Source organism: Chelonoidis abingdonii, chromosome 1, assembly GCF_003597395.2.
Source record: "Chelonoidis abingdonii isolate Lonesome George chromosome 1, CheloAbing_2.0, whole genome shotgun sequence".
NCBI lineage: Eukaryota > Metazoa > Chordata > Testudines > Testudinidae > Chelonoidis > Chelonoidis abingdonii.
This window is the reverse complement of record NC_133769.1, coordinates 374068737-374089890: the sequence shown is the minus strand read 5'-3', so window position 1 is coordinate 374089890 and position 21154 is coordinate 374068737. Positions and strand designations below refer to the sequence as shown.

Sequence of the window (21154 nt, the reverse complement as noted above, 5' to 3'; positions counted from 1 at the left end):
AAGTATTGCACATTGGAAAACATAATCCCAACTATACATATAAAATGATGGGGTCTATATTAGCTGCTACCACTCAAAGAGATCTTGGAGTCATTATGGATAGTTCTCTGAAAACATCCACTCAATGTGAAGCGGCAGTCCAAAAAGCAAACAGAATACTGGGAATAATTAAGGAAGGGATAGATAAGAAGATGGAAAATATCATATTGCCTCTATATAAATCCATGGTACACCCACATCTTGAATACTGTGTGCAGATGTGGTTGCCCCATCTCAAAAAAGATATATTGGGATTGGAAAAGGTTCAGAAAAGGGCAACAAAAATAATAAGGGGCATGAAACTGCTTCTGTATGAGGAGAGATTAATAAGATTTGGACTTTTCAGCTTGGAAAAGAGACAACTAAGAGGGGGTATAATAGAGGTCTATAAAATCATGACTGGAGTGGAGTAAGTAAATTAAGGAATTGTTATTTACTCATTCTCATAACTGAAGAACTAGGAATCACCAAATGAAATTAATGGACAGCAGGTTTAAAACAAACAAAAGGAAGTATTTCTTCACACAATGCACTGTCAACCTGTGGAACTCTTTGCTAGAAGATGTTGTGAAGGCCATGTTGTGAAGGCTATAACAGCGTTCAAAAAAGAACTAGATAAGCTTATGGCTATCCACCAGGATAGGCAGGGATGGTGTCCCTAGCCTCTGTGTTCCAGAAGCTGGGAATGGGTTACAGGGAATGGATCACTTGATTATTACCTGTTCTGTTCATTCCCTCTGGGGCACCTGGCATTGGCCATTGTCAGAAGACAGGATACTGGGCTAGTCTGACCCAGTGTGGCCATTTTTATGTTCTTGTCTACATCTCCAGGGATTCTGGCATCACCCTACCCAATAGCTGTGGAGGTGACTGATTGCTTTGATGGAACAGGGAAACTTCCTATAATGGGTTGGGAATGCATCAGGATACGTGAGGCATGAGCTGCAGGGCTGTGTCTGCCTACTGTCTTCCCTACACTAGACAAATGTTTTGCCCCCAGCACCCCTGAAAATCCCCCACAATCTTTGGCTAATGGTGGTTCTACTGCATATCCTAGGAATTAGGCCGGCTCCCTCATTTCATCCGGAGGGGCTGTGGCACCAGCAGAAAAAGCAGCTTTGGGATGATTTTTTTTTTTTTTACTATGTAAAATAATGAGAGAGAACAATAGAAAAAAAGTAGGATACATTCATGTAGGCAATGCCAGCCACTCTTCCCAAAGTCACTGCTCAGACCACCATGCTGTCACATCACCTCTCTAGGTCTTCAGTCACTTTTCAACTCCCCCACTGCCCAGGGTATTTTTGCTGTTCTATGTCCTTGGACCTCCCCACTGCCATCAGGCCAGGTTACTGTTCTGGGTGGCAATCCCTTGTGGGACCACATCACCGGCTTGTGCCGAGTACACCCACTTCTGCCATTGGGCCACTTGGGCTCTGCAGTATGCAATTGCACCATCTTCCCATGCTGCAGCTTTGTGGTTCTATCCTGGTTTATCTCCCATCACTGACTGGTCAGGATGTTGCTGAGGCCTACGCAGACGGGGTGCAGGTTGAGATGGGTCCCGAAGGAGAAGCAGTTCCCACCACCACCAATAAGCAGCAGCTCGCTTTTGTCCGGCAGGAAAACACTGCTGTGATTATACAGCATTAATGGCCACTTCAGGGACATCTGGAAAAGAACAAGAGTCCTGTGAGGGAAATGTACACTGTCTGTTCCAGGAGAGCTGGCCAGACTGGCATTGGAGAGGTGCATGGAGGCCAACAGGGAGCAAGGGAAGTGGTGGTGGTAGGGTGCATGGACAAAGTGCTCAAAGCCTGGGAGATGGAGGAAGTCTGGGTGTTCAGAGACCCAGAGTGTGTGGATCAGTTCAACAATTCAGAATTCTTTGCTAGAACAAAGAGTAGGGGGCAGAGCAGGGGCAGGGGCCAGCCTGCTGAAAGTTTATTTATGGAAGCCAGTGACCTTTCACAAATTACAAAAAAGGTTCTGAGGAAAGAGGAGCCTCCTCTAGCCCACCCCAGCCATAGCCCTCTGTCTCCTCCCTTCATTCAGCTTCCCAAAGGCAGCATCCTTGATCCTGATCTCTCCTCTTCCCACATACTCTGTGACTCCTATGGCCTGGGCCATCTTGGCCTCTCCCTCCTCTAGTCTTGGCTATGGCAGCTCCCCACCGTTTGGCCTCACTGAGCCCCAGAATCCCATCTCTGCTGAGATCCCCATCCACTCTCTCCAGGCTGAGTCTAGCTAGCAGATGCAATGGCATTCTATTCTGGTCCCAGTTTATCCCTTTCTATATTCTCTATTCCAGGGGCCTAGTCACTGACAATCAACAGAGCCCAAGAGACTGCTCCTCCCTTCATGGAACACAGATTCCTCCTGGAAAGGGGGTAGTTTTAGCACTTACTGTGTCAATCTGATAATCCAAGCTGAAACCCTTCATCAGGTCAATCACAGTCACACCGGGTATTGATTCAGAGTGAAGCCATACTCCCCCCACAAGCAGGAGTTTCCCATCATGTACATGGGCAGTGTGTGAATACCTGTGGAGAGAGTTCAGAGAGACAACTCCAATGATGAGGAGAGTGAGATATAGGGCATGTACTCACTGTCCCATGGGATCGTCACTGACCTGGGGATGAAAGGAGGGTGAGTCTCTATACCCTGCCACTGAAAGCCACTCCCAGTCGGTCTCAGAAAGAGCACTGAGTTCAACGGTTGCCCAGCTGCTCCCAGGCCCCCTGCAATGAGCGCTCCCCCGTCCCAGCTGCAGGCGCTGTGAGAGTGACGGCCCTCAGGGACTGGGCCCCCAACAGGAATCTAGACAAGCAGAACACTATGAGCTGTAGGTTCAGGGGATCAGGAGCAAGGAGAATGTTTGTCCTCCCCGTTCACCCCCAGCCATCCCCACAGGATTAATCTTTCCTTTTCTCATTCCCCTCACCCCCCGGGATCTGGCATTCTCTCCTCAAGGAAAGAACTGGCAGTAGATTGGGTATGGCTGAAGGTGAAGTGAACCTCAGGGAGGACATGCCCAGCTCCCCACTGGAGGGAGGTTCTGTCTAATCTATCTCCAACATTTATAAGGCCCCCATTACCAGAGTATCTGAGCCTCTCACAATTTTTAGCATATCTGGTCTCATACCCCTGAGAGGTAACATAGCTCTTTGTAACTTCTTCATCAGCCTCTCACCTAAAGCTTTTGATACTGTCTCGCATGACCATCTCATAAACAAACTAGGGAAATACAACCTAGAGGGAGCTACTATAAGGTAGGTGCATAACTGGTTGGAAAACCGTTCCAAGAATAGTTATCAATGGTTCACAGTCATGCTGGAAGAACTAACGAGTGGGGTCCTGCAGAGATCAATTCTGGGTCCAGTTCTGTTCAATATCTTCATCAATGATTTAGATAATGGCATAGAGAGCACACTTATAAAGTCTGCAAACGATACCGAGCTGGGAGAGGTTGTAAGTGCTTTGGAGGGCAGGATTAAAATTCAAAATGATCTGGACAAACTGGAGAAATGGTCTGACGTAAATAGGATGAAATTCAATAGGGACAAATGCAAAGTACTCCACTTAGGAAGGAACAATCAGTTGCACACTTACAAAATGGGAAATGACTGCCTGGGAAGGAGCATTGCGAAAAGGGATCTGGGGGTCATAGTGGATAACAAGCTAAATATGAGTCAACAGCGTAACGCTGTTGCAAAAAAAGCGAACATCATTCTGGGATGTATTAGCAGGAGTGTTGTAAGCAAGACACAAGAAGTAATTCTTCCGCTCTACTCCACTCTGATTAGGCTTCAACTGGAGTATTGGGTCCAGTTCTGGGCACCACGTTTCAAGAAGAATGTGGACAAATTGAAGAGAGTTCAGAGAAGAGCAATAAAAATGATGAAAGGTCTAGAAAACATGACCTATGATGGAAGATTGAAAAAACTGGGCTTGTTTAGTCTGGGAAAGAGAAGAACTGAGAGGGGAAATAACAGTTTTCAAGTATGTAAAAGGTTGTTACATGGAGTAGAAAGAAAAATTGTTCTTGTTAACCTCTGAAGATAGGACAAGAAGCAGTGGGCTTAAATTGCAGCAAGGGCAGTTTTGGTTAGACATTAGGAAAAACTTCCTAACCATCAGGGTGGTTAAGCACTGGAATAAATTGTCTAGGGAGGTTGTAAAATCTCCATCATTGGAGGTTTTTAAGAGCAGGTTAGACAAACACCTATGTGATGCTCTACACCTCAGGGGAACACCCTATACCCTCATGTTCATCCTTATAATATGATTGTGTGGTATCCAATGCCAAATTTTGTCATGTTGGGTGTCTTCGGAAGGCTCATGATGCACTGAGCATTGTTGTTATAACATTACTATAGGTTGTAATTTCATGTATATAGTTATGAGGCTGAAAATATGTCCTCACCACTTAAAACAAGCCCAGGCAAAACTCTCCAAGAGCAGAGGGGCAGTTCATACCTCATCAGGGCATGTATGGGACAAACCCAGCTCAGCCTCACAGGAACAAAGGACACCGGCCTAGGCAGCAACAAAGGATCTGTTGGACTCTCGAGTGAGTCACCCCCGTTTTCCTTAGCCAGTGTGGGAGTACGATGAGGTAATGCTTACCTGACCCTAAAGCGGGAAGGGGCCAAAGCCAAAAGGGAAGAAAGAACATGATAAAACAGAGTAACGTTTGCCATGCTTTTCCTCTGTCTTCTATCTCCACCAAGTGACTGATGCACTGATCGAAGGGTAGAAGCTGTCTGAAGAGCAACCAGCCAGCTTGTGGTGACAAGCATCTACATTTGTAAGGGCACTGAAAGTGTTAAGATCAGTTTAGAATGTGTTTTGCTTTTATTTCCTTTGACCAAATCCAACTTGTTATGCTTTGAGTTATAATCACTTAAAATCTATCTTTGTAGTTAATCAATTTTATTCTACCTGAAGCAGTGCATTTGGTTTGAAGCATGTCAAAGACTCCCCTTGGGATAACAAGCCTGGTACACATCAATTTTGTTGTTAAATTGATGAACTCATACAAGCCTGCAGTGTCCAACAGGCATAACTGGACACTACAAGATGGGGGTTCCTAGGATTGTGTCTGGGACCGGAGATACTGGCTACTGTCGTTCAGTTGTACAATCCAAGGAGCAGCTTACATGCCAGAGGCTACGCCTGAACAGTCCAGGAGTGGGGGTTCTCACAGCAGAGCAGGGTAAGGCTGGCTCCCAGAGTCAAGGATTAGAGTGACCTAGCAGAGCACTGGTCCAGATAATACCAGGGGAATGTCTCCTTTAATGGCTCAGATATCTCCTCAGTCAGCTCCTTGAGTATTTACAGATGCATTTCATCAGGCTCTGGTGACTTGAAGGCATCCCATTTGTCCAAGTAACTTTTAACTTGTTTTATCCCTATTTTAGCCTCTTCTGATCCCACCTCAATTTCATTGGTATTCACTATGTTGGTTATAGACTACAGGTAGTAGTTCTGCAGTTTCACATTTGAGTTCCTTCAGAACTCTTGAGTGAATACCATCTGGTCCTGATGATTTATTACTGTTTAGTTTATCAATTTGTTATAAAATCTCCTCTAATGACACCTCAATCTGGGATAGTTCCTCAGATTTGTCACCTAAAAAGAATGGCTCAGGTTTGGGAATCTCCCTCACATCCTTAGCCATGAAGATCAATGCAAGGAATTCAATTAGTTTCTCCACAATGGCCTTATCGCCCTCGAGTGCTCCTTTACCATCTCAATCATCAAGTGGCCCCACTGGTTGTTTAGGCGTATGAACAAAGGCTGAAAGAACTGGGTATGTGTGACACTATACCTCCGGGGAGCGCCCTGTAATCCCCATATTCATCATTTGTATATAATTGTGATATTTCATATAAAGCATGCCATGTAAAGTATCATGGGAAAGGTTATCAACTGCTGAAACCCATTGTTCTATCTAAGCATGTATATCATTAACACATATGAAGTTATGAGATTGTGCTGTATGGTTGTTATTAAAATATGCTGTGAGTTGGGGAATCGCCCAGATATTAGCTCCCCAGAGCCAACAACAAGGGAGGTAACCAATGCCTGATGGGTGTTGAATAACCATCAACAGCCATTGTCCAGCAAGGGTGCTACAATTCAATGACTCACTTGCATAAGACCACACCAAGGGAATTGCTAAACCTTGCCTGGTGACTCAGCAATGCCCACCAGACATGGATGGACTTGTGTTCTCCAAGCACATGGACTGAAGATATAAAATAGGGGACAGAGGTTATGTGGTTTGTCTTTTCTCTTATCCCTCCCATGCTGAAGGCAATGAGAATGCTGGAGCTGAGGAGATTGGTCCCGAGGCTAACAGAAAGCCTGAATATGAAAGGCTATAACCAACCTGTCATAAACATAAACCTACAGGTAGAATAAAATCCCCTTTATCTGTAAGGGGTTAAGAAGCTCAAATAACATGGTTGGCACTTGACCAAAAGGACCAATAAGGAAAGAAGATACTTTCAAATGGGGGAGGTTTTGTGTGTGCTCTGTTTGTTGTTAGAACATAACATAAGAACGGCCATACCGGGTCAGACCAAAGGTCCATCTAGCCCAGTATCTGTCTACCGACAGTGGCCAATGCCAGGTGCCCCAGAGGGAGTGAACCTAACACGCAATGATCTCTCTCCTGCCCTCCATCTCCATCCTCTGACAAACAGAGGCTAGGGACACCATTCCGCAAGCGATCTGAGGACCTGAAGCAAAAATCGAAGGTGATAGAGAGGCGCACTGTTTCTTACTCACGATATGTGTTCAGTTTGAGTGCTCTTGTCCTGAGCTACACTAGATAGTCCAAATTCTCTACTTGCTTGAGCGCCAAACTTCCACGCTCATGATAATAACGTGCTTTTTACACGTGTCAGTCAATGAGCAGAACGTTATGGAATTGGATAGCTTTTATCTATTATTCTCCTCGAGCGACGGAGTTCTAACTACACTAGCATGGGACGTGGGTCAAATAAGGGGAAGACAATTTTCTGCGGCCCCATACACTCACTTAGCGATCTTATCTCATACTGTGGTTGGTTATGAGTAGTGAGGTATCTGCTCTCAACAGTGACACCTATATTTGGTTCTCTGTTACTATGGTGTCTATTTACAATTCTATATTCGGTTATGAGGATGTGGAGAGATATGAAGCATTATAGAGCATGATAGTCCTTTATCTTATGGTGTCTCATACTTCACTTAAAAAGTTTCCATGCAGCTTGCCCAGGCAACTAACATACGAAAGAGTAACAGCGTAAGTTGATTGGGTTGGAGACAATTCTCACGCCCATTTTGACTTTAAAATTTCTGTCTCTTCACTAAAACATCAGTGTCACTCTGCACCCCCTTGCAGTAACTCTAACCTGAATGTTTATTAATTGGACGCTGTCCCCAGCCATAGTTAATTCACACTCGGTCTTGGAGTTGCGTTAGCTGGAAACTATATGAAAACGATGGCTAAAGCAGCTTGGACTGTGGTAGTACTAGGGCTGCTGTGGTGTTGTATCACTCAGCCGCACACCAAGAGTCAGGAGAGATGTTATTTAACGTAGAGTTAAATATGCATTGATATGACTGCAGATTCAACAGAGTGTCTGTATCACACCAAGGAGGCCCAGCCTAATTCTACTGCTACATAGGAATAGAATCCAAGTGACATCTGTACATCTCGACATTCTAGACTACTAAAGATCATATGACATGCTCTGGGAGGGCTACGTCATACGGGCGATGTGGTTGATCTAGGGACCAAAGGGTATCAGTGGCATATAGTGTATCTTGGACTTGCAGAAAACCTGTTGACAAAAATTCTTAAGCAAAGTAGCAGTAACAGCTGCTCATCAATGAAGCAGGTAACATATTAAAGAGGAGCTAAATGGCCGTTAAATGAATATCCTATTGCTCATGCCCAACACTTGAGATACTCAGTAATAGTACCGGGGTACAAAAACGTGACAGGTTTAGTCACCAGCATCACAAGTTTCGGATAACAGAATATATTAGAGATTGTTCAACAATGTGGACAGAGAGAAGGACATAGAGATAAAGTGATGTAGAGGGGATGGAACGTATGCACATGTACGAGGAAGCCAATACAAAGAGTACGCCATGGGACATGGTATTCATCGAGCGTCTAGGTAAAAGATTCAGAACGGTACTAGAGTGGGTAACGTATGTATCTAAACGAGGTCTTATAACACATAATGTATGCTGATAGAAAGTGACAGTATGGGAAGTATAATATTCAGGTCCATCAAATTTCTGCAAAACACCAAAACGCGGGTGAGAGCGAGAGATAGCTACCCGAGCACAGAAGATTGACACAGAGATAGATACTAAAAGTCAGCAGGTATTCTAAAACACAAAGATCATTAAGGGATGAATAGTAGCTCTCTTGACAAGCACTACCAGAGATGCTAGCAGTTACGAGTTAAAACCTGGAATGGAACTGTCATACTTGTATGCTAGGGAGACATTGTAGTAAGGGACCACAAAGTAATGAACAAATGGATGGCTCAGAATAAAGAAAATTATGTCAAGGTGTAATGTGATTCACAAATGGACAGAGGATGCAATAGGTCCATGAACAATCAAGCTGGTCGCTGAGCATATAGGAGAAACATAATGATGCGCAGATACTACTGATACTCTGCAGCAATACTGGACCACTGAAACCACAGTGAATCGGAAAGAATTCAGGGAGAAAACTTGGGCATAGCTTGAGTCAGAATCATACTGACTCTGACCCGAACAGATATAAGAGACCCTCAGTTCTGGAAAGTCAATATGATGGACACAGTGTCGGAGTCTATGTAAGACAAGATCCTTGAATGCGATGTAGGCATTCAGAGCGCCGATGTCAATATATTAACCTATGAACTTGAGCAAGAGTAATCAACATGTAACAAATCTAATTCAGGTTTCCAATATGCGGGTATAATTCCGATAAGCAAAGACACATCGCATAAGAACTATGGTAGTGTTATTCACGTCATTAGGGTACATAAAAGTTTGATGGAAAAAAATAATTCATGGATGGTTGTGATTATCATGCAATTAATCACACTGTTAAACAGAATACCATTTATTTTTAAATATGTTCAGCTTTTGTATCATTAATGTTTTCTATTTCACAAATATCTGCATGGTGTAAAAAAGAAAATTGTAATTTTTCAATTCATCTAATACAAGAAACAGTTCGTGTCAATGTCTTTTCATGAAAGTTGAACTTACAAATGTATCGGAATTATGTACAAAAAAAAACTGCATCACAATCAAGCTAAAACCAACACAATCGTAAAACTTTAGAAGCCTACAAGTTACCTCAGTCCTATACTTCTTTGTTCAGCCAATCCACTCAAAGTCATAAGTTTGTTTACATTGGCAGAAGAGAGTAGTTTAGTATCATCTGCAAACTTTGCCACCTCACTGTTTACCCCTTTCTCCAGATCATTTATGAATAAATTGAATAGGATTGGTCCTAGGACTCTCAGGACAAAGAGAGTGACCAAGCAGGTAACACAGCTCCTACTGATACATCTAAACTTACAGAAATTGTAAGTAATAGAAAGAAAATGTGTTAGACTATCTTTTGTTTTAGCTTGTGAATAAGGGAGGTTTATTTCTGTTTTTGTAACTTTGAAATTGAGCCTAGAGGGGAATCCTCTGTGTTTTAAATCTTTTTATTACCCTGTAAAATTACTTTCCATCTTGATTTTACAGAGGTGCTTCTTTTACGTTTTTTTTATGATAAAGTTCTACTTTTAAGAACCTGGTTGGTTTTTAGTGTCCAAAAACCCAAGGGTCTGGTCTGTGCTCACTTTGTTCCCCAGGAAAGGGGGTGAAAGGGTTTGGGGGCATATTTTGGGAAATAGGAACTCAAAGTGGTCCTTTTCCGGAATCTTTGTCTAAATCACTTGGTGGTGGCAGCAATACCGTCCAAGGACAAGGGAAGGATTTGTGCTTTGGGAAAGTTTTTAACCTAAGCTGGTAGAAATAAGTGTAGGGGGGGTTTCATGTGGGTTCCCACATCTGTACCCCAGAGTTCAGAGTTGGGAGGGAATCCTGACACAACCTGCAGTATCCAGTGGGGTGAGAAAAACTACTTAGTCCAGATATTATCTAGTCTAATTAGGTTGAGAATTTAGACCACGTGTTTGTCTTTTATTTTCTTTTGGTAACCACTCTGACTTTTGCTTATCACTTATACTCACTTAAAATCCATCTTTTGTAATCCTTAAACTTATTCTTATGTTTATCATTACCAGTGAGTTTGACTGAAGTGCTTGGCAAATTAGTAAACTTGCATTGCTCAAGAAAGGGTCTTGAGCAGTACAAGACAGTATATTCCAGTGGTACAAGGCTGGGAGCTTGGGGATTTGGCTGGTGCCTTTCTCTGTGTGATTTGTGAGTGGCTCTGGGAGCATTCATGAAATCTGGATGGACGTGGGGGCTCCACATGTGGTTGTACTGCACGGTAACAGCACCTCAAGGGGTTTGCTGCTTGCTACCAGTAAGGCATTGTGAGAAAAAACCCAGATTAGCAGTTAAGGAGTCACAGGTCATATTGTTATTTATCTCTAGAGCTTCAGCAAGGCCTACAAAATGCACTAACTTCAGATAATATTTCCCTTATTTAATACATCTTTAGTTTTAAATGCAAGACATTTTGATAAACCCACTTTTTTCCCTTATGGATCCAGCATATTCAACTAATAAAAAAAAAATACAAAATCTCTTTCTGTGCATTTTTAATTGAATTCCAATTGCAGCTTGACACAAATCATATAGTAAATAAGAAATGTGTCATTCACTATTTTCTAACATAAAAAGTAATGTCAAAAAGAAGAGCCTGAACACATGTAAAGTTATATAATTGCTTAAATAAATGTGTACAGATGTAGTGTATCCTCCTGGTTAGAGAGAAATACTAAATTTTAATGTAAATGCTAAATTTTAATTGCAAATAAGGTTTAATGTTTACCAACAATGAGAATCAACTTTTCTATAGGAAAATAACTAAAAAATACAAATGTAAAACAAAATTAGAATTGATTATTTAAATCAAAGTATCTTTCTTGCCATTTAAAATCATGATTAAAATCTGTGATTTAAACCAATCTACTCTGCTGCCTCAACTCACAAAACTGGAACATTAAATGGGCTCCCAGTACTGGAGCGCCCAGTCACAGAGTTAGGACAGACATTATTCCTCAAGGTCTTGTGGGGTACTTACCCTTCTGCAAGAAAACTCTTCCAAATGCAGGAAATACCAGTCCCCCAGGACAGGCTGCACAGCAGAACGGCCCCCATAGATAAACAGGTACTTCTGGCCTAGAAAGAAGACACAGTCAGCTGAACAGAGGAGCTGGATCATGAAAGGTCACGTAGGCAACAGATACATCTTCTGCCTGGATCACTGCAAGACAGTTGTCATGGGGGACCTCAATTATATCCACAAGACTGGATGCTTTGTACTCCAGACCTCTAAGAGAGTCTGCCACTGTCTAGCAATTCCACTAGTGTCTGTTCAATCTGTCCCTGCTAGCTAATGTAGAACCAGACAGCTGGAGGGAGAGACTAGGCATAAGCCAGCAATTCCAGGACAGTCAGCCTAACCCATGCCTCTTGTCTGAGTCAACTAGAAGATATTCTTTATCTGGAGTGGCCAAACTGCGGCTCCGGAGCTGAATGCAGCTCTTCAGAAGATAAAATGCGGCTCCTGCTAGGAGCCGACTCTGGGGAAAGAATGGTGGGTGCTGAACATCCACCAGCAGCCCTATCATCCTCTCCCCCCCCGAGCCTCCCACCAGCTGGCAGCCCACCCGATCAGTGCCTCTTCCTCCCTCCCTGTGCTTCTCACCTGCTGCAATCAGCTGTTTTGCGATGTGAAGGGGTGTGTGGGAAGAGTGAGTACATGGCTCACTTGGGGGAGGGTCAGGAAGAGGTGGCACAGAGGTGGGGGCTTGGCGAAAGGGGTGGAGTGGGAGGGCAGGGCCTGGGACAGAGCCGGGGTCCAGCACCCCCTGGCTGGCACCAATATCTCCTTGAATAAAGCACATGGTGACTAGCTGGTGTGGAAAATTTTAATCAAAATTTTTCTTACACCATCTAACAATGGAAAACAAGTGCAAACAGAAAATAAAATACACAGGTGAAAAAATCGAGGCTTCTAACAGGAATGGGAGAATAAGTACTTTTTTGCTGAACATAATGGTAAGGCCATGTGTCTTCTTTGCCAGACGTATATCTCTGTTCAAATCTTCAAACTTGCAGCATCATTTCGCTTCTAGCCATGCACATATGGATCAAGAATTCCCATAAGGTTCTGAATTCCGCACTTTAAAACTGAAAACTTTGAAAGGACAAACAGATGTAGAAGCCCAGTTGTGAACCAGATTTGCCAACCGATCGCAGACTGTAATGTTAGCCCCCTATTATGTGGGCTGGCACATAACCCGCGCGAAAAAGCCCTACTCTGAAGGAGAGCTTATAAACACTGCCTCACTGATGTGATTTCAAACCTGTTACCAGAGAATGAGAATCTACAGAAGAAAATGTCTGGCCTGCGGTTTTCACGCCACACAATAGAACCTGAATCTCCAACCTGGGAGGAGCGGGCCTGAGGACAATTCGTAGCTCTTCACTGAACCTTCTCTAATTTATCAACATAATAAGAACATAAGAAGAGCTAGACTAGGTCAGACCAAAGGTTCATTTACCCCAATATCCTGTTTTCCGACAGTGGCTAATGCCAGCTGCTCCAATGGGAATGAACAAAACAGGTAATCATCAAGTGATCCATTCCCTGTCACCCATTCCCAGCTTCTCGCAAACAGAGGCTAGGGCTATCATCCCAGCCCATTCTGGCTCACAGACATTGATGGACCTATCCTCCATGAATGTATCTAGTTCTTTTTTTAACCCTGTTATAAATTTGGCCTTCACAACATCCTCTGACAAAGAGTTCCACAGGTTGACCATGCATTTTGTGAAGAAATACTTCCTTTTGTTTGTTTTAGACCTGCTGCCTATTAATTTTATTTGATGACCCCTAGTTCTTGTGTTAGGAGAAGGAGTAAATAATAATTCCTTATTTACTTTCACCACACCAGTCATCATTTTATAGACCTCTATCATATCTCCCCTTAGTTGTCTCTTTTCCAAGCTGAAAAATCCCAGTCTTATTAATCTCTCCTCATACAGAAGTCATTTCATACCCCTAATCATTTTTGTTGTCTTTTTCTGAAACTTTTTCCAATTCCAAAATATCTTTTTTGAGATGGGGCGACCACATCCGCACACAGTATTCAAGATGTGGGCGTACTATGGATTTATATAGAGGCAATACGATAATTTCTGTCTTATTATCTCTTTCTCTCTCAATATTCCTAACATTCTGTTTATTATCCACAATGACTCCAAGATCTTGAGTGCATAGTTAGGATTATGTTTTCCAATGTGCATTACTTTGCATTTATTAACATTGAATTTCATCTGCCATTTTGTTGCCCTGTCACCCAGTTTTGTGAGATCCTTTTGTAGCTCTTTGCAGTCTGCCTGGGACTTAACTATCTTGAATAGTTTTGTATCATCTGCAAATTTTGCCATCTCACTGTTCACCCCTTTTTCCAAATTTATTTATGAATATGTTGAATATGACTGCTCCTACTACAGACCCCTGGGGGACACCTTTATTTACCTCTCTCCATTCTGAAAACTGACCATTTACTCCTACACTTTGTTTCCTATCTTTTAACTACTTACCAATTCATGAAAGGACCTTTCCTCTTATCCTTACTTTGCTTAAGAGCCTTTGGTGCGGGATCTTGTCAAAATCTTTCTGAAAATCTAGGTACACTATATCCACTAGATCCCCCTTGTCCACATGCTTGTTGACCCCTTCAAAGAATTCTAGTAGAATGGTGAGGCATGATTTCTCTTTACAAAAACCATGTTGACTCTTCCTCAATGAATTATGGTCATCTACGTGTCTGATAATTCTGTTCTTTTTCAACTAAATTATCAAGCAGTTTGCCTTGTACTGAAATCAGACCAAGTACCTGCTCTGGCCAAGATCTAGGTGTCAGCTGAGAAATGACAAACTCATAGCTGGAAGTCAGCCCAATTCACTTTATGTTAGTTTAAACAAAGTGATTGTATAAGAATGCATTTGGTGTTTAAATTTCATGAAAACTAATGGATGCTCAGACATTGTTTTCACTTATCCCTATTCTGTTAGACTGTAATAGCAAACATTTACATTGTATCTACCAGTGTAACTAAATAACCTATCAAACGGGTAAGAAGCCTTATGTAATGCAAATTAAGAACTTTCCTATTAAAGTGCTAATTTTTGTGCATTTGAAGGCAAGTAGCGATGGTACGTGATGATCAGAGATCAAAGACTCTCAATGTATTCCTTTCTCTCAACCCTGAAAGAGCGAGCCCATGTGGGTAGTGATCTAGTCAGCTTGTTTTCAGTGAGAAAAAGCTGTAAGGATGGACATAAGGAAAAACATTTCACCTCTGAACTGTTTGGATTCTAACAGGGCAGAATAACTGAACGAGAAGACTGAGATCCCAAGTTATTCTGAGTATGGCTGAGAGACTATTGGGAAACTGGCAGATACTACATTTCTGCTACCATTTGGAGTTATAGACCATGACTCACCTGTATACATATTTTACCTGCTTTAACATCTCAAGAACACTCATTCCTTTTCCTTAACTAATAAACCTTTAGTTAGTTTACTATAGAATTGGCTGCCCTTGTTGTCTTTGATGTGAGAGATCTGGGATGCAAATTGACCTGGGTGAGTGAGTGATCTCTTAGGACTGGATGTAACCTGGAATATTTTGTGATTTTTGGTGTAAGAGTCAATTTTTGACACAGCCCAGTTTGCCTATGTGGCAAAATAGACTGTCCCTGCCAGCCTAGTGGACTTTCTGTGACTACACTGTAAGACTATTATAGTACTTTAGGAGTTCACATTTGCTATCGGGTTGGTGAAATCTAATTATAGAACACACCACTAGTTTGGGGTGTCTGCTCTGCTTTTGATAGTCTGCCCTGAAGTAGGCACTCGTGGTTGTAAGCATGTTGAAAAACTGGAGCAAGCGCAAAGAATAACAAAAATTATTCACGGGGCTGAACAAGTGCCTTACAATGAGAGACTTTAACAGACAGTTTTTGAGCAAAAACAAGTTTGAGAGGTAACTTAGCCCTGGTCTATACTATGAGTTTAGGTCGAATTTACAACAAAGCCATTTTTGTTGATTTAAAGGGCTCTTAAAATCGATTTTGGTACTTCTCCCCGTCGAGGGGATTAGCACTGAAATCGACATTGCCAGGTGGAATTTGGGGTAGTGTGGACGCAATTTGACAGTGTTGGCCTCTGGGAGCTATCCCAGAGTGCTGCATTGTGACCGCTCTGGCTTTCAACTCAGATGCAGTAGCCAGGTACACAGCAAAAGCCCTGGGAACTTTTGAATTTAATTTCCTGTTTGGCCAGTGTGGCGAGGTGATCAGTACAGGTGACCATGCAGTCCCAGAATCGCAAAAGAGCTCCAGCACGGACTGAACGGGAGGTACTGGATCTGATCGCTGTTTGGGGAGATGAATCCATGCTATCAAAACTTCATTCCAAAAGACGAAATGCCAAAATATTTGAAAAAATCTCCAATGGCATGATGGACAGAGGATGCAACAGGGACCCGCAGCAGTTCTACGTGAAAATTAAGGAGCTCAGGCAAGCCTACCAAAAAACCAAAGAGGCAAACAAACGGCTGCTCCAGGTCAGAGCTCCAGACATACCGCTTCTATGATGCGCTGCATGCAATTCGGGGGGAGGGGGGCAGCCACTGCTACCCTACCCCTGACCATGGACACCTGCAAGGGGGGAGTCTCATGCAACAGGGATGAGGATTTTGGGGATAAGGAAGATGAGGAGGTGGAGGAGGATGATAGCGCACAGCATGCAAGCAGAGAAACCATTCTCCCTGACAGCCAGGAACTGTTTATCACCCTGGAGCCAATACCCTCCCAACCCTCCCAAGGCAGGCTCACGGACCATGAAGCTGGAGAAGGCACCTTTGGTGAGTGTACCTTTGCAAATATAATGTATGGTTTAAAAGCAAGCATGTTTAATGATTAATTTGCCCTGAAGACTTGAGATGCAATCACAGCCAGTACTGCCCCTCCTTTTAAATGGCCAACCCAACGGGTGCTTGGTATGGGAAAGGAGGGTGCTGCTGTTTGAAACCATTCCCATATGTTATGAAAGTTGAAGAAGCCGAAGGACTGTGGCTTACCATGGGTGCCTGCAAGCAGAATTCTGTTGCTCAGCTGTGTGATCTCTCACACCAAACTGGCAGGCCCTCAATATAAGAGGCAAAATGCGACCTTGTGCTGAAAGCACATGTGCTATGTAACGTTAACAGCTTGGTTCACCATGAAAGAGTTTACCCATTGTTCTCTAAAACGTGTCTTTTTAAATACTACTCTCCTTTTTTAGCTCTCACAACTACAAATGTTTCAACGCTCCCCCTATCATCTTCCCAGAGGCTAGCTCAGATAAGAAGGCAAATAATACACACTTGCGATGAAATGTTCTCTGAAAGAGCTCAGTAGAATGCGTGGAGGCAAACAATGTCAGAGTCAAGGAAAGAAGAAAATGAATGCGAGAACAGGAGAGTTGAGCTAGATGAGAGGTGGCAAGAGCAAGACGAGAGGTGGCAGAAGCAAGATGAGAGGAGGCAGGATGAAATGCTGAAGGGGGATCAAACTGATATGCTCCAGCATCTGGTGGAGCTGCAGGAAAGGCAGCAGGAGCACAAACCGCTGCTGCTGCCTTTGTGTAACCGCCCACTCTTCTCCCCAAGTTCAATAGCCTCCTTACCCAGACGCCCAAGAATGTGGGGCGGGGGGGCCTCCGGGCACCCAACCATTCCACCCCAGAGGACTGCCCAAGCAACAGAAGGCTGGCATTCAATAAGTTTTGAAGTGCAGTGTGGCCTTGTCCTTCCCTCCTCCACCACCCCATCCGGTGCTTCCCTCCTCCCCCACCCCTCCCAGGCTACCTTGGCAGTTATCCCCCTATTTGTGCGATGAATTAACAAAGAATGCATTATTTTGAAACAACGACTCTATTGCCTCTGCAAGCGGAGATCAAAGCAGGGAGGGTGGTTGGCTTACAGGGAAGTAGAGTGAAGCAAGGGGGCAGGTTTTCATCCAGAAGAAACAAACAGAACTGTTACATCATAGCCTGGCCAGTCATGAAACTGGTTTTCAATGCTTCTCTGATGCACAACATGCCCTGCTGTGCTCTTTTAACCACCCTGGTGTCTGACTGCACGTAACCAGGAGCCAGGCGATTTGCCTCAACCTCCCACCCAGCCATAAACATCTCCTCCTTACTCTCACAGATATTGTGGAGCACAAAGCAAGCGGCAATAACAATTGGAATATTGGTTTCGCTGAGGTCTAACCAAGTCAGTAAACTGCACCAGCGCACTTTTAAACATCCAAATGCACATTACCACACTGATGTCCAAATTGCCAGGGCCCATGCTTTGAGAGAAGTCTGTGTCCATGTCCTCATCATTATCGTGATCACGCTGTCATCGCCTCCTCGCCAGGTTTTGCAGGTTCTAGTTCTGCACATACTGAAGGATAATGAGCGAGGTGTTTACAATGCACACAACAGCAGTGGTGAGCTGAGCAGGCTCCATGCTTGCCATGGTATGGCATCTGCAGGAAAGCAGAGTTGAGGCGGAAATGGTGGATGACAACGGATGCCACGAGAATAGATATTTATACTGAACGATGAGAAGACCACCTGCAAGGTGAATTCATGGCACCAGGAGAGCAGAGTTGCAGTGGAAGTGGTGGAGGAAGACGGTTAGCACTGAGCGCATTTCCCAAGGAAGAACACGCATTCCCAAGAGCCCATGACAGACAACATGGAGTAATTCACTATTGAGACACAAGCACGAGAGCAAAGTTGCAGTGGATGACTGTAAACTGGAAAACCTTTAATTCTCTGGAATAAAAGGGCTTTAAAGAATTAAAATGGTATACCTTAGGCTTTAGGTTTGATGTGGTTAATGCTATGAGATACTTAATAGCTCCTAGGCACTTCTGGACCGTGAATGGCCCTTTCCACGATGCTTTCATTTTATGGGCCTGGAGTGCCTTTAAGATCAAGACTTGGTTCCCTACTTTGAAGGAACACTCTCTGGCATGTTTTTTATATCAGGCCTTTTGCTCTTTTTTAGCATTTTTTAGGGGTTTTTTTAGCAAGGGCTAAAGTGTTTCAGAGGGTGTTCTGTAGGTTGCTTACAAAGTTCAGAATGTTAGTTCCTGGAGAAGGCATAAACTCCTCCCATTCCTGCTTCACCAACTGTAATGGCCCCTTAACCTTGTGGCCATACACAAGTTTAAATGGTGAAAACCGTAAACTGGGATGTGGTACAGTCCTGTAGGCAAAAAGCAACTGCTGCAACACTAGGTCCCAATTACTGGAGTGTTCATTTACAAATTTACATATTATGGCCCCCAAAGTTTCATTAAACCTCTTCACCAGGCCATTTGTTTGATGGTGATAAGGGATGGCAACCAAGTGGTTCACCCCATGAGCTTCCCACAGGCTTTTCATGGTCCCTGCCAGGAAATTAGTTTCTGAAACTGTAAGAATATTGGAGGGCCAACCTACCCTGGCAAAAATGTTTGTTAATGCCTGGCACACACTTTTAGCCCTGGTGTTGCTTCAAGCTACCACCTCCGGCCATCGGTTGGAAAAATTCATGAAAGTCAGTATTTATTGCTTTCCTCTGGATGTCTTTTTTTGAAAAAGGACCCAGAATATTTACAGCTACTTGCTGAAATGGAACCTCATTTATGGGGAGTGGCTGGAGAGGGGCTTTGACTTGGTCTTGTTTTTTTTTTCACTTTTTGGTACACCTCACAAGACCAGACATAAGTAGAAACATCCTTGCCCATTCCCTCCCAGTGGAATGACTTCCCCAAATGGTCTTTGGTCCTGCTCACCCCAGCACGGCCACTAGGATGATCGTGGGCTAAGTTTAAGAGCTTTACCCTGTACTTAGCTGGAACTACCAACTGTCCCTGAGAATGCCACTCTTCCTGGGGTCCACCAGAAAGAGTTTTCTTACATAAAAGTTCTTTTTTTACAACAAACCAGGATGGATTAGAAGAGCTGAGAGGCAATGGGTTGCTTCGTGCTGCAGCCTAAGCTCCCTGGAGGCTGTTATCTGCTTCCTGCTTGGCCTGGAACTGTTTCCTTGATGCTGGAGACATCAGTTTCTCATTGAATTGTGGACATGGGCTTGGTCCCTCTTGAAGTGATGTAGGACGATGGGGCTATTTTTGTTGACTGTGAATCACTCTTTGCTGGCACACTATGTTGTATTTTAGGCTCCTGCTGCGCCTCTTGCGTAGGGTTATTTGCTGCTGCCAGTGCAGGCTTGCTAGTGCCCTCTGGCATTGGAATTGTAGACGGGGTTGCAAGCGCTGGATTCAGTGCTGGCAATGGTTTTGGTGCTGGTTGCTCCACCAGTTCTGATTTTGGGACTGGCTCTGTCTGGGTCGCTGGGACTAGATCCACTAATGCTGCCGCAAACATGGGCATGGGGTTCAGTTCCACCACCTTAATATGGGTCTCTGGCAACACAGGCTGGGCCCTTGCAGGAGGCTCAGGAACAGAGCTAGGTGTGAAGGCTTGCTTAACCTGGCTGCAGGTGACCATTCCCACCCTTTTGGCTAGCTTCACATGGTTGTCCAAGTCTTCCCCCAGCAGCATGGGAATGGGATAATTATCATAGACTGCAAAAGTCCACATTCCTGACCAGCCCTTGTACTGGACAGGCAACTTGGCTCTAGGCAAGTTTAAAGAGTTTGACATGAAGGGTTGAATCATTACCGGGGCCTCTGAGTTGATGAATTTGGGGTTTACTAAGGATTCGTGGAGAGTTGACACTTGTGCTCTAGTATCCCTCCATGCGATAACCTTCTTCCCACCCATATTCACGGTTTCCCTTCGCTCTGAGGGTACTTGGGAGGCATTTGGGCCGGGGCACCTTTGGTGTGATTTTGGTGTAATGAACTGCAATTTGTTGGGGTTCTTGGGGCAGCTGGACTTTATATACCCCAGCTTAGTGCATTTAAAACATTGCCCAGCTGACTGGCCACTGGGGCGAGGTGGGTTGCTGGAGACTGGTGTGGTGGGATGATACGGAGTTTGGGGTTTTCCTTGGGATGTAGGTGGGGCTGTGGGCTGCCCCCAGTGGTAGGGTTTTGTTTTAGGTTACTCCTTCTGATATTTGCTTCAACTGCTACTAGTTATTTTCTTTTCTACCACCCCCACCCATTTGATTTCAATCTTCCCTGCCGTGATTACAGTTTTGGGCTTCCCATTTAGGATATACCTTTCTATTTCCTCAGGAACACCCTCTAAGAACTGCTTCATTTGCATTAGGAAAGGCAGATCTTCCAGAGGTTTAACGCTTGCTCCTGATATTTAGGCATCCCAATTTTTTACAATGTGGTAGGCGTGTCAGGAAAATGCCATGTCTGGTTTTCACTGCTCAGGAGTTAGCCCCATTCTAATCCTGGCCTTGTTTTTAAAAAGTTTGTAGCTGTTTGGATGTTTTTTAGGCATTTTAGTTGTCACCTCTGATAAGAGTCCACTGAGCTGCAGTCTCAGCTTCACCATATACTAGTCTGTAGAGAGGCTGTACTCAAGGCAGGCCCTTTTGAAATTTTTTAAGAAGGCCTCTGTATCATCACCTCCTTTGTAGGTGGGGAACTTTCTGGGATGGGAAGCGGTACTGGGTGAAAGATTGCTAGGGTTGTCCGGTATATTCTGCTTAGCTCTGGCCCTTTCTAACTTCAGTTTATGCTTCTGGGCTGCCCTCTGGGCCTCCTGTCATAAACAGATAGCTAAGGGTTAATGTTTCTTTTACCTGTAAAGGGTTAACAAAGGGAACCAAACACCTGACAAGAGGACCAATCAGGAAACCGGATTTTTCAAAGCTTAAGGGAGGGAATTTG

The 21154-nt window shown here is 43.9% G+C and overlaps 1 protein-coding gene across 4 annotated transcripts in view; it reads right to left on the bottom strand.

Moving 5' to 3' along the window:
- Window positions 1-1164: 1164 nt before the first annotated feature.
- Window positions 1165-21154, bottom strand: part of LCMT2 (leucine carboxyl methyltransferase 2) — a 65127-nt gene continuing 45137 nt past the window's right edge. For 3 of the 4 annotated variants that reach the window (XM_032778077.2, XM_032778076.2, XM_075061882.1), the window contains 4 exons: window positions 11318-11415; window positions 2672-2859; window positions 2447-2582; window positions 1165-1710 (listed from right to left, as the gene is read on the bottom strand). In XM_032778077.2, the coding sequence (XP_032633968.1) occupies window positions 1543-1710; window positions 2447-2582; window positions 2672-2859; window positions 11318-11415 (590 nt within the window). In that variant the 3' untranslated portion in view covers window positions 1165-1542. Of the gene's footprint in view, window positions 1711-2446; window positions 2583-2671; window positions 2860-11317; window positions 11416-12039; window positions 17922-21154 lie in introns of those variants that run through there. The other variant, XM_075061883.1, reaches the window with a different exon arrangement.